At 41.0% G+C, this 14,138-nt stretch overlaps 1 protein-coding gene across 4 annotated transcripts in view; it reads left to right on the plus strand.

The window, feature by feature from the left end:
- Window positions 1–12,617, plus strand: part of LOC126342415 (Golgi reassembly-stacking protein 2) — a 46,014-nt gene extending 33,397 nt beyond the window's left edge. For all 4 annotated transcript variants that reach the window (XM_050001853.1, XM_050001856.1, XM_050001855.1 and 1 more), the window contains exons 7-8: window positions 1,686–2,385; window positions 12,022–12,617. In XM_050001853.1, coding sequence (XP_049857810.1) covers window positions 1,686–2,385; window positions 12,022–12,149 — 828 coding nt within the window. In that variant the 3' untranslated portion in view covers window positions 12,150–12,617. The remainder of the gene's footprint in view (window positions 1–1,685; window positions 2,386–12,021) is intronic.
- The last annotated feature ends 1,521 nt before the right edge of the window (window positions 12,618–14,138 follow it).

The raw sequence follows: 14,138 nt of genomic DNA on the forward strand, positions 1-14,138 counted from the left end.
GATGTGGACTTAGGGCCAAGACACCCTTTTCTCATTCCTTCACAACCTCAACACCTTCTTTCCCATCTGCTTCATTTGGCCCTTCTCAACCTTGCATGCCACCTTCTTAACATTGACCACCACCTCTCTGAGGCTCCCATCCATGCCTCTGTCCACATTAACCCAATCAACCACTAACAGTACCTGCACTGCAACAGCTGCCATCCTTTCCACTTCAGAAAGTCCCTTCCATTTACAATTTGGATGCTCAGGGATGGCATATCTACAGTGACAAGAACTCTCATGCCCAGTATGGTGAATGTCTCCAAAGGCATTCATAGACACTCACTATCCCCCAGACCTAAGCCACAAAGACTTCCTATCCCATACAACCATACACTCCCAATCTTCCCACCATCTCCAAGAATCAGCTACAAAGGAGTTCCCCTTCGTCACCCAATACCACCCTGAACTAGAACAACAGAACCGCATTCCTTGTCAAGGCTTTTGTTTATCTATCATCATGCCCTGAAATGAGGGACATCCAACTCAAGACTCTAACGACCCCCTCATAAAATGGTGTTTCCTCACCCACCTATCCTCCATAACATCCTAATCCATCCCTAAGACACTCTCGATGCCATGTATGATACCACCGTGGAAGACCCAGGTGCAAGACCTGCCCAATCTACCCACACAGCACTTCCTATTCCAGTTCTGTCACAGGCTTACCCTACCCCATCAGAAGCCAAGCCACCTGTGAACGCAGCCTTGTCATTTACCAGCCCTCCTGCATGTAGTACACGGCTTTCTGTGTTGGTATGAGTACCACCCAGTTATACACCAGGATGAATGGCCACTTCCAAAGTGTGGTCGGGAGCATGGCAGAACACCCTGCAGCACACTGTGCAGCTGAACATAACATGCTTGATTTCAGTGGCTGTTTCACAAACTGAACCATCTGGATCCTTCCTCCACCACAACTTTTCTGAACTACAATACATTTTATGCTTCGGAAATTGTCCGAACCTCAACCTACAATATTCTACTGTCCCCACACTCTCCACCCAACAGTTTCGACCCCTTCTGTCGTATAACCACCTCCCAATTCATGCCACCTCATTTACATTGTGCATCACTCTATCAATGCACACAGCAGTCTTTTCCCTGTCTGTGCTACACTTCCTCCCCCACACCCTCCTGACACTACCCTGGCAGCCTTATCCTACCGCCTTCTAATCCCTCCATGCTTCTTTCCCCCCACCCATACTGGCCCCGTCCCCCACCCCCTCCCACCTCTCTGCCCTGTTCCTCATTGGTGCCTTTGCTCAACACAACAGTTGCAGTCTGGTCAGAGATAGTGGTTGTGTGTGCACTTGAACGTGTGTGTGTGTGTGGGTTTGTTTTTTTTTTTTTTTTTTTTTTTAGAAAAAGCTCAGTGTGTAACAGTCTTTTTGTTGTGCCTCTCTGTCGTCTTTAAAGGGACTAGCAATGTTCCCATTTTGGTCTCATCATTTTTTTATTTTGCTTCAGTAAATTTGCTGTTTGAGGTTATATATAGCATGTCCTAAGAAGTAAAATGTTTTGTTTGATGATTAATCGCCAACATGCAGAAAGAGCATGTGTGCATGCGGGTGTGCACAAGGGCATGTGTGTGTGTGTCACTTTAGGCAAATTCTAAATACATGATTTTTTGTTTTCCATAGGCTTCACCTGCAAGTACAGCTGCAACAAGGACTACCGTGCCAGGCGGTGCAGCGAGTCCAGGTGCACAGCCATCAATAGCAAGTGCAGCCCCAACATTCAGTGACACTGTGTCGCCAGAATCTGGAAAGACTCAGGCTACAGTGTCCACATCAGGAATGCAGCCTTTTGTGACACCTCACCTCCAAGAGAGTGGCAGTCTTACATCAATACCACCATCTACAACATCTGAATACCAAATGTCCCCACACTCTATTTCGCACAGCATTGAACAGAGGTTACCTATCACAGTTCCTTCACCAAATTCTACTATGTATCAACCTTCAGTTATCTCAGATTCCACTTACCAACCAACAGTTGTTTCTACAGGCCTTGGCCCTAGTTATCAAGGAACATCTGTCCCAACAACACTCAATACAAGCCAACAAATGAATAATATCCAAATGCTAAACACAGGAATGCAGGGAACAATAGGTGCACAGGGAGTAACATATCCTGCATCACAACCATCTGGCTATCGACCAGCTCCATTTACAGTATCAGACTACAAAGTGCCTCCGCAGTCAACAGCACACCTTTTCACAGTACCACCACCCACAGCTCCCATGCCTGCTATGCCACCTCGCAGTGGTATTGAGACAGCAGCCACAGCAAGTGGTGTTTTACCATCAGTTGCCAGATCAGCAACAACTCTAGCAGCAAGTAAGTGACATGTCACCTTGTATGAGCATCTGCTTTAATCTGATATAGTTTTGATTATTTCTTCTTTAATTTGCTGAGATGTTTGGACTGTAGTTGCTCTTGATACATTGTGTAAATAGACAGACAATGAATGCTAAAGCTACATGACAATTAAAAACTTTGTATGAATCATACTTAAATCTGTACAAAGCAAAATGTACTTGTTCTAACAAAATACGTTTTGTGCGTTCTTCTGATTATTGTTTTTTTTTTTTTTTTCAACATTTTTATACTTTTCAAAATAATGTAACTAAAGAGGAGTCCTTGGGCAATAACTGTTGTAAAGCTTATATATAATGCAGTTAGAGAAATTTTTCTATGCTGCAACAGTATTTTATGTATTAAATCTTTTTCACCGCATGCTTACAGTTTTTTTTTTAAATCACAAACTTTAATTGTTGTTTTAACACTGTTGTAGAGCCACACACAACTTGTTACTGTATATCATCATTCTGACTCTCACAGTGTCACGTTGCAACATTTCCCTATGTAGCAAATCAGTGTGAATTTTGATGTACTCCCAGTAAGTCCATGATCCAGCAAAACTGTTTGCCTTCGTGATTATTCTAAACATTCACTGTAGTCAAAGCCTTCAGTACTCATGATATCACATCAAATATTTCCTCCCATACAGTTTTGGCATTCGAGTCAAACGTGTTCAGATCCAGACCCTGTATAGCATTACATTCTCATCTCATCTTTCACTGGATCCACTAACCTTGCTCAAAAGCAGATTATCCGGGCCACTCCATCCAAGCCTTGTACTGCTGATCTGTCCAAGAAGCAACTGATGAATACACCTCTTGTCACTCAGTACTATATTGCCCTTGAATGTATTTGTCAACTACTTTGACAAGGTTATGTTGTTGTTGTTGTGGTCTTCAGTCCTGAGACTGGATTGATGCAGCTCTCCATGCTACCCTATCCTGTGCAAGTTGCTTCATCTCCCAGTACCTACTGCAACCTACATCCTTCTGGATCTGCTTAGTATATTCATCTCTTGGTCTCCCTCTACGATTTTTACCCTCCACGCTGCCCTCCAATACTAAATTGGTGATCCCTTGATGCCTCAGAACATGTCCTATCAACCGATCCCTTCTTCTGGTCAAGTTGTGCCACAAACTTCTCTTCTCCCCAATCCTATTCAATACCTCCTCATTAGTTATGTGATCTACCCATCTAATCTTCAGCATTCTTCTGTAGCACCACATTTCGAAAGCTTCTATTCCCTTCTTGTCCAAACTATTTATCATCCATGTTTCACTTCCATACATGGCTACACTCCATACAGATACTTTCAGAAAAGACTTCCTCACACTTAAATCTATACTCGATGTTAACAAATTTCTCTTCTTCAGAAACGCTTTCCTTGCTGTTGCCAGTCTACATTTTATGTCCTTTCTACTTCGACCATCATCAGTTATTTTGCACCCCAAATAGCAAAACTCCTTTACTACTTTAAGTGACTCATTTCCTTATCTAATTCCCTCAGCATCACCCTACTTAATTCGACTACATGCCATTATCCTCATTTTGCTTTTGTTGATGTTCATCTCATATCCTCCTTTCAAGACACTATCCATTTCGTTCAACTGCTCTTCCAAGTCCTTTGCTGTCTCTGACAGAATTACAATGTCATCGGCGAACCTCAACATTTTTATTTCTTCTCCGTGGATTTTAATACCTACTCCAAATTTTTCTTTTGTTTCCTTCACTGCTTGCTCAATATACAGATTGAATAACATCGGGGAGACAAGGTTATGACATCCTAAAATTATGCCCTGAAATGAGGTAGGTCCTTGCTGTCTGACATTTGGCCACCATACACTTAGAATCCTCCCCCCATGAACCATGGGCCTTGCTGTTGGTGGGGAGGCTTGCGTGCGTCAGCGATACAGATAGCTGTACCGTAGGTGCAACCACAACGGAGGGGTATCTGTTGAGAGGCCAGGCAAATGTGTGGTTCCTGAAGAGGGGCAGCAGCCTTTTCAGTAGTTGCAGGGGCAACAGTCTGGATGATTGACTGATCTGGCCTTGTAACAATAACCAAAACAGCCTTGCTGTGCTGGTACTGCGAACGGCTGAAAGCAAGGGGAAACCACGGCCATAAATTACCCGAGGGCATGCAGCTTTACTGTATGATTAAATGATGATGGCGTCCTCTTAGGTAAAATATTCCGGAGGTAAAATAGTCCCCCATTTGGATCTCCGGGCGGGGACTACTCAAGAGGATGTCGATATCAGGAGAAAGAAAACTGGCGTTCTACGGATCGAAGCGTGGAATGTCAGATCACTTAATTGGGCAGGTAGGTTAGAAAATTTAAAAAGGGAAATGGATAGGTTAAAGTTAGATATAGTGGGAATTAGTGAAGTTCGGTGGCAGGAGGAACAAGACTTCTGGTCAGGTGACTACAGGGTTATAAACACAAAATCAAATGGGGGTAATGCAGGAGTAGGTTTAATAATGAGTAGGAAAACAGGAATGCGGGTAAGCTACTACAAACAGCATAGTGAACGCATTATTGTGGCCAAGATAGATGTGAAGCCCACACCTACTACAGTAGTACAAGTTTATATGCCAACTAGCTCTGCAGATGACGAAGAAATTGAAGAAATGTATGATCAAATAAAAGAAATTATTCAGATAGTGAAGGGAGATGAAAATTTAATAGTCATGGGTGACTGGAATTCGAATGTAGGAAAAGGGAGAGAAGGAAACGTAGTAGGTGGATATGGATTGGGGTAAAGAAATGAAAAAGGAAGCCACCTGGTAGAATTTTGCACAGAGCACAACTTCATCATAGCTAACACTTGCTTTAAGAATCATGAAGGAAGGTTGTATACATGGAAGAACCGTGGAGATACTAAAAGGTATCAGATAGATTATATAATAGTAAGACAGAGATTTAGGAATCAGGTTTTAAATTGTAAGACATTTCCAGGGGCAGGTGTGGACTCTGACCACAATCTGTTGGTTATGACCTGTAGATTAAAACTGAAGAAACTGCAAAAAGGTGGGAATTTAAGGAGATGGGACATGGATAAAGTAAAAGAAGCAGAGGTTGTACAGAGTTTCAGGGAGAGCATAAGGGAGCAATTGACAGGAATGGGGGAAAGAAATACAGTAGAAGAAGAATGGGTAGCTTTGAGGGATGAAGTAGTGAAGGTAGCAGAGGATCAAGTAGGTAAAAAGACAAAGGCTAGTAGAAATCCTTGGGTAACAGAAGAAATATTGAATTTAATTGATGAAAGGAGAAAATATGAAAATGCAGTAAATGAAGCAGGCAAAAAGGAATACAAACGTCTCAAAAATGAGATCGATAGGAAGTGCAAAATGGCTAAACAGGGATGGCTAGAGGTCAAATGTAAGGATGTAGAAGCTTATCTCACTAGGGGTAAGATAAATACTGCCTACAGGAAATAAAGAGACCTTTGGAGAAAAGAGGACCACTTGTATGAATATTAAGAGCTCAGATGGAAACCCAGTTCTAAGCAAAGAAGGGAAAGCAGAAAGGTGGAAGGAGTATATAGAGGGTCTATACAAGGGCGATGTACTTGAGGACAATATTATGGAAATGGAAGAGGATGTAGATGAAGATGAAATAGGAGATACGATATTGCGTGAAGAGCACTGAAAGACCTGAGTCGAAACAAGGCCCCCGGAGTAGACAACATTCCATTGGAACTACTGACGGCCTTGGGAGAGTCAGTCCTGACAAAACTCTACCAGCTGGTGAGCAAGTTGTATGAAACAGGCGAAATACCCTCAGACTTCAAGAAGAATATAATAATTCCAATCCCAAAGAAAGCAGGTGTTGACAAATGTGAAAATTACCGAACTATCAGTTTAATAAGTCACAGGTGCAAAATACTAACGCGAATTCTTTACAGACGAATGGAAAAACTAGTAGATGCCGACCTAGGGGAAGATCAGTTTGGATTCCGTAGAAATGTTGGAACACGTGAGGCAATACTGACCCTACGACTTATCTTAGAAGCTAGATTAAGGAAGGGCAAACCTACGTTTCTAGCATTTGTAGACTTAGAGAAAGCTTTTGAGAATGTTGACTGGAATACTGTCTTTCAAATTCTGAAGGTGGCGGGGATAAAATACAGGGAGCGAAATGCTATTTACAATTTGTACAGAAACCAGATGGCAGTTATTAGAGTCAAGGGACATGAAAGGGAAGCAGTGGTCGGGAAGGGAGTAAGACAGGGTTGTAGTCTCTCCTCGATGTTATTCAGTCTGTATATTGAGCAAGCAGTGGAGGAATTAAAAGAAAAATTCGGAGTAGGTATTAAAATCCACAGAGAAGGAATAAAAACTTTGAGGTTCACCGATGACATTGTAATTCTGTCAGAGACAGCAAAGGACTTGGAAGAGCAGTTGAACGGAATGGATAGTGTCTTGAAAGGAGGATATAAGATGAACATCAACAAAAGCAAAACGCGGATAATGGAATGTAGTCTAATTACGTCGGGTGATGGTTAAGGAATTAGATTAGGAAATGAGACACTTAAAAGTAGTAAAGGAGTTTTGCTATTTGGGGAGCAAAATAACTGATGATGGTCGAAATAGAGGGGATATAAAATGTAGACTGGCAACAGCAAGGAAAGCGTTTCTGAAGAAGAGAAATTTGTTAACACCGAGTATAGATTTAAGTGTCAGGAAGTCATTTCTGAAAGTATTTGTATGGAGTGTAGCCATGTATGGAAGTGAAACATGGACGATAAATAGTTTGGACAAGAAGGGAATAGAAGCTTTCGAAACGTGGTGCTACAGAAGAATGCTGAAGATTAGATGGGTAGATCACATAACTAATGAGGAAGTATTGAATAGGATTGGGGAGAAGAGAAGTTTGTGGCACAACTTGACCAGAAGAAGGGATCGGTTGGTAGGACATGTTCTGAGGCATCAAGGCATCACCAATTTAGTATTGGAGGGCAGCGTGGAGGGTAAAAATCGTAGAGGGAGACCAAGAGATGAATACACTAAGCAGATTCAGAAGGATGTAGGTGCAATAGGTACTGGAGGATGAAGAACCTTGCTCAGGATAGAGTAGCATGGAGAGCTGCATCGAACCATTCTCAGGACTGAAGACCAGAACAACCCCACCCCTCATTCTCAGCAATATCCTGATCACACCCTATGCTCTTGCATCCATTTTGATACCCCGTGGCTCCTACTGCTGTAGGGCTTGCCCTGTGCATCTTTCTACCTCCTATACCAGTCCTGTAACTAGCAAAACCTATACTATCAAAGGGAGAGCCACCTGTGAAATGATACATTTTGTGTACCAGCTGCTATGTAAACAACACTTGACCTTCTGCATTGGTATGACGACCACCAAGTTGGCAGTTATGATGATGAATGGGTATAGGCAGAGGGTGTATATTGGCAACATGCAATATGATGTTGCAGAGCATGCTCAATAACAGGATAGTTATGACTTCAGTGCCTGGTTTACTACATATACCATCTGGATTCTCCTCCTTGATTGCAATTTTTCAGAACTCTGCAGGTGGGAACTGGAATTACAATATGTCTTTTGTTCTCACCACCCACTGGGCCTTAATGTACGATAATTTCTTCAGGACTCTGTGCAGGCTAGTCCATTACAGGGATGTTATTGTCATGTAACCTCTCTAGAACCACACTATAACACCACCACCTCCAAATTTTACTTTTGACTCTACACATGCTGGCAGATGACTTTCACCGGGCATTCGCCCTTCCCATAGCCTACCATTGGATCACCACATTGTGTACTGTGATTCGTCACTCCACTCAGTGTTTTTCCATTGTTAAATTGTCCAATTTTTACACTCCTTACACCAAGTGAGGCATTGTTTAGCATTTACCGGCGTGATGTGTGGCATTTGAGCAGCTGCTCAACCATGAAATCCCACCTTTTACTCACCTCCTGCCTGACTGTCATAGCACTTGCAGTGGATTCTGACAAAGCCAGCCTGTACATTTTTGTGCTCTACGTGTCCCTTTACATTTCCATTTCACTACCACATCAGAAACAGTGGACTTAAGGATGTTCAGGAGTGTGGAAATCTCACTTACAGACGTATGACACAAGGGTCATTCCTTGTCAGTTCAACCAATTTGAGAAAATGTTCCAGCTGATAGTCTCAGATTTGGCTGAAATTTAGCACACCAATGCTACCAAGAGTGTAACACTCATGTACAAACTTTTAAGTTCCCCTGCCAATTAGTTCCATAATTACGGCTTGTGAAAGAAGGTGGCGTGACCTGGAAATGTTTGGGGTACCAATGTAGTGAGACTATGTTTACTAGTGTTAGAAGATCAGATCACTGAGAAGAAAGTCCTACTGTTGCTCTTCAGCAACCATGTTTAGTCTGTCATCACGGATACCCCCCTGATGTCATTTCACGTGTGGTGCAGCTGAGACAAACAAACCGTTCCATCTCAGCAGGGTCCATGATTTAAGGGAGAAAATATTCCATACACACATTTTATGAACAAGACAACTGTACAACACTTTTTGAATTTGTGGGAATTTAGTCTAGTCTGTAGATTTGAGTTTCTTAAATGGACAGTGGGCCGAGTCCATTTTGAATTCTACATAGGTCTTGTTTGATATGCGGAAAATTTATTGCAAATGTCCAAAAAACCGTGTTACTTAACCCTTTGACTGCTGGAGGCACACCATCTGCTTGGCACACTGAGGCGCCACGTCCTGCGGCGTAATCCGACTACTGGCACGCTGCCTGCCTGCCCTCAGAGCTGTCCCTGGGACCAGATTGGTCCACGCTGCCCAACCCGCCCTGTGCTGAATACTTCTTGACTGATTACGACTGGCACAGAGCCAGCGTGAATTTTTGACAACTTTGGGCTGTAATATCTTGGGCAATAGTTCTTGTAAAGAAATGAGATGTGCCCATCTTGTACAACTTTATGCGTTCTCTTAAGAATAATAATGAAAAGAATTTTGCTAGCCATATTGAGCCAGAAAATTGTAGATAAATTGGCCAAACAAATAGGCACTCGAAAAAATTTCAAAGTTTGGCTTTTTGCATCTCCTGAACTAATGCTATGACGAACGTAGTAGCCCAATAACACAAGGTTCTTAAATACAAAGTTTCATTTCCGGAGCACTTTCCAGTACTGAGTGAATTAAGTGCAATTTAAAGATTTTGTAAAAATGTCAAAAATGTGGTCTTTATCGTCCTGATTTTGCTAAAAATGGTATGAAATTGCTAAAAATGGTATGCCCTGTAAAACATACCAAGCTGTATAACTGGAATGAAAGTTGGGCACAAAAATCACCCGGGAGTGGAAAGACTTACCTTAGGGGGAAAAAAGGACAGGTGTACACACACACATATCCATCCGCACATGTATGTCTTCTTTCCGCTCCCGGGATTGGAATGACTCCTTACCCTCTCCCTTAAAACCCACATCCTTTCGTCTTTCCCTCTCCTAGAAATTCTGTGTGTGTGTGTTTTATTTATTGTGCCTATCTACCGGCGCTTTCCAGCTTTGTAAGTCTTGGAATCGTTTTTAATATATTTTTCCCATGTGGAAGTTTCATATATATATATATGCACAATGAATAAAACACACACACAGAATTTTGAGCTTTCGCAACCGGCGGCTGCTTCTTCGTCAGGAAAGAAGGAAGGAAAAGGAAAGATGAAATGATGTGGATTTTAAGGGAGAGGGTAAGGAGTCATTCCAATCCCGGGAGCGGAAAGAAGACTTACCTTAGGGGGGGAAGCAGCTTGTGTCTGTGTATGTGTGTGTGTGTGTGTGTGTGTGTGTGTGTGTGTGTGTGTGTGTGTGGGCGCGCGCGCGCGCATATATACCTATCCTTTTTTCCCCCTCAGGTAAGTCTTTCCGCTCCCGGGATTGGAATGACTCCTTACCCTCTCCCTTAAAACCCACATCCTTTCATCTTTCCTTTTCCTTCCCTCTTTCCTGACAAAGCAGCTGCCGATTGCGAAAGCTCGAAATTCTGTGTGTGTGTTTTATTCATTGTGCCTATCTACCGGCGCTTTCCCGCTTGGTAAGTCTTGGAATCTTTGTTTTTAATATATGGTGCAATGTACTCAGCATTATTACATTTGCCACAAGTCCATTCATATGCCAGTAACCAGCACTGGCAAAGTTAAAAATAGATTTATATTTCGTTTTACATTTTTGCCTCTTTTTTTTTTCCCAGAGGCGTCAATAAATTTTCTCAGATTTAGTTCCCAATGATTAGTAATGGTTCTTTGTATGATAAGTCTCAAAGCAAGGTACAATACATAATGGAACATTGCAAGTTTTGCATTGGTATCTTGTTTCCCAGCGCACTTTTCTTTTTCGTGCAAACCACACATCTGCGCATTAGCATACTTTCCTGCAAATGCTCACTCGCGATAACAGGTGGACAATTGCATACAGTTCTTGTCATTGTAGCACCTTCCCCTACCAGCTTTTTTCCATTCTGTAACATATGTTTCTGCAGTCTCCCTTACGAGTGAAAGGTGAAACTCTGCGAGTGCCAGTTTTTGCCCTCTTACCGAACAGAGCATGAGCATTTAGAATGCACAAATCCAGAATGTGAAAAAATATTTCTTGTTCCATTTAACAGTCTTATGCACTGATCCCACTGAGCTCAGTAACATGTCAAACAGTCAACTGCGCCCATACTGAAATTGTAATCTACTATACATTACGTTTTTTTTTTATTTTTTTTTTTTTATTTTTTTATTTTTTTTTTATTATTATTATTATTTTCCTCCACTCTGTCAGTCTTCTCTGTTTCAACCACTTGTGTACCTTTCACTTAGTCCTGTGGGCAGTGTTTTACTGGTGACCAGTCAGTCAGTCAGTCTGAGTCAAATGGACCAGATCTGTTTTAGTGGAACTTCTGTAATTCCATAATTTTGTACAAGTAGTCTGTGTTAACATTACCGAATCTCAAAAACTGTTTATTGTGCAGTGGAATTCAGTAACAACCTTTGTTTCCAGTTTTTTTTCATATGCCTTTATTTGTTTCTGTACATAGAATCATATCATATATCATATCATTATCAGAATCCAAGACTGGTGGCAAACAGGCAAGACGATATTCAGCTGTATTTTTAACATGTTGACAAATATATTAGTTCCCTCAATACTGTTGCGCCTGGGTGTGAGGACACTCCAGTCTGTTTGTGAGTTTTTGTCATTGTATTTCATGAGGATACGCTGAACCACAAGTAGCATATGCGCAACTGTCTTGAAATCATTCACAATGCGATAGTTTCCTTAGTCATCACTGCACTTGTTTTCTGTAACATCATCTGATAAATGCCATAAGAGGCCAAGTGCAATTATATCATGGCCATGTATTAACAACTATGTTGAAACATTTTGTTTACAAACATGTCACCGATTAGAAGCATCAACACTGGTGTGAACACACATTCTAAGTGATTGCAATACAGCCTCTAATGTAACTGGGGCAGCAAACAAAGTTTGTTACTCTGTAATGATATACTAGAAACAAAGTAATTGAGAATATATCTTCTGTTATCTCCTCTACATGAGCTGTGATAATTAATGTGTGTAGTGAACTGTGTGTAATTTGTTACAGGTGGTGGACCGAGTATACCTGGAATGCCAGTTGTGACAACACCAATATCACTACCTGGGATGCCACCTATAACGGTGTCAGCGTCTATACCACTTGCAGCATTTGAGGGCCTTCCTCCTCCTCAGTAGATGGCTCCTGTTAATCTTGAAATTGTCATTTGGGAATCTTGGATGACCCAGCTTCTCACCTTTGCATTTCTGTGATAGAAGTGATTTTTCTTCGAGTGACGTACATTGAGAAAAGTTATTACAAAGGGTTGAAAATATTGATAGATACTGAATGTCTCTTATGCTGCCAGGGATTGCTGGACTGTGAATATAAAAAAAAATAAACAGTGCCTCATTAAAAAGGAATTTCTTTTGTGGGAATTGACAGTGTTGTAATCTGTAATGAAATTATAAAACTTAATTTGTTGTTTATTAATGTTTTTATCTTTGTATGTATCATATTATAGTTACAAGTATGCATGCTTGTTCGCTTTAAGAATTATGGCATTCACTGGCACATTGTACGAAGCAAGAAGTTGATGAAACATATGATATGGAGATTATATTCTGTCATATGTATCAGAATAAATAGCCATCAAAATTAATTTATTCAGCAGATACAAATGTTTTATTTCATTTCATACATATTTTAATTCATGCTTTGTGTATTGAATGTGTCAGTGAGGTTGTGGTACTGACTTAGGCTCTTTCATATTCATCAAATGTACATGAGCCAGCAAATGTATTAGATTTTAATTGGCAGTAATGCATAGCTTTATTTTCCCGTCCATGCTGAATTTTTAAATATATCCTTTCATTAGCTAGAGAAGCGATTATATTTAATACATTTTTCAAACAGGTAATGCTAAATGCGCTTTCTCTCTCTCTCTCTCTCTCTCTCTCTCTCTCTCTCTCTCCCTCCCTCCCTCCCTCCCTCCACCCCTCCCCACCTCCCCCTCTCTCCCCACCTCCCCCTCTCTCCCCACCTCCCTCCATTCCCCCCTCTCCCCACCTCCCTCCATCCCCCCTCCCCTTCTCCCAAAGTGATGTGTTAATGAAATTTGTTGTTGATGGCACCACTTCTCAACACTGAAAATTAAAGCCACTGAACATTTGTTCAACATATGATAACATTACATGCGGAAGTTACTTCACACAGTGCTGATGATGTCAGTCATTTGAATTTTGTGTGGTGTTGAGCAGTAGCAAATAAAACACATATACATTCACATCCAAAGAGCCATATTAATGTTTCTTCTACAGATGAAAGGCTCCAGTGTTTGCAGAATAACAGAGGACTAGCCATACACTGTCTTCTTCAGCAGTTCTCAACCAAGTCTTTGATCACTGGTGCAGGCAGTCGCATAATTATGTCTTGCATTGTCAGAATGTAAATACAGTGAAACCCCTATTTTACATTTTCATGCAATCCTGACTTAAAAAATGCGAAATTGATGAAAATGCTAACCCCCCCCCAAATATGAGCAAAAACTCATGTAACTGGCATGTATGATTAAAAATCGAAATTCTCTATAATATTTTGTACAAACTGTGTGTAAGTGAAGGAAATTACAGTACAATGTTTATATGACAGTTTGTGGTAATGAATTTAGTCAATTCTTAAAAAATCACAGATGTGTAATAAAAAGTAAAAACTGGAAAAAAATTTAAATTGCTATCTCAGTACAAGGAAATTGGACTGTTTTCTGAGATGCTGTGACTAAAAATTATACATTTCCAAATGGGTTTTATAGAGGTAATCCTTTGTGCTTACCAAGAAAAAGCAAAAATTGATGGACATGTTGAATTAAACCAAAAACATCACAGCAGCTAAGTGGTTAAACCATATGCATAATTGTGGGCATACTTTGTCACCATTGACGTTTTTATTTAACGCTCTTCTTATGAGCTGCACTTCATATGCTAACTGCCATTAAAGTGTTAATTTAGGCTTGATGAGAGAAATAAAGATGCGAAAAAATGAGTTTGCTTCCAGCTTATTGGAAGTCGGCTCAGTAAAAAATTCTGTTCACTATGTAACATGTAAATTTGGATGAAAACTCAGGCACTACACTTTTGCTTTGTGCTCTCTATCACTGCTGTCAATCTTTACAATCTACATTGTGCGGT

The sequence above is a fragment of the Schistocerca gregaria genome, chromosome 1, assembly GCF_023897955.1.
Source record: "Schistocerca gregaria isolate iqSchGreg1 chromosome 1, iqSchGreg1.2, whole genome shotgun sequence".
Taxonomy (NCBI): Eukaryota; Metazoa; Arthropoda; class Insecta; order Orthoptera; family Acrididae; genus Schistocerca; species Schistocerca gregaria.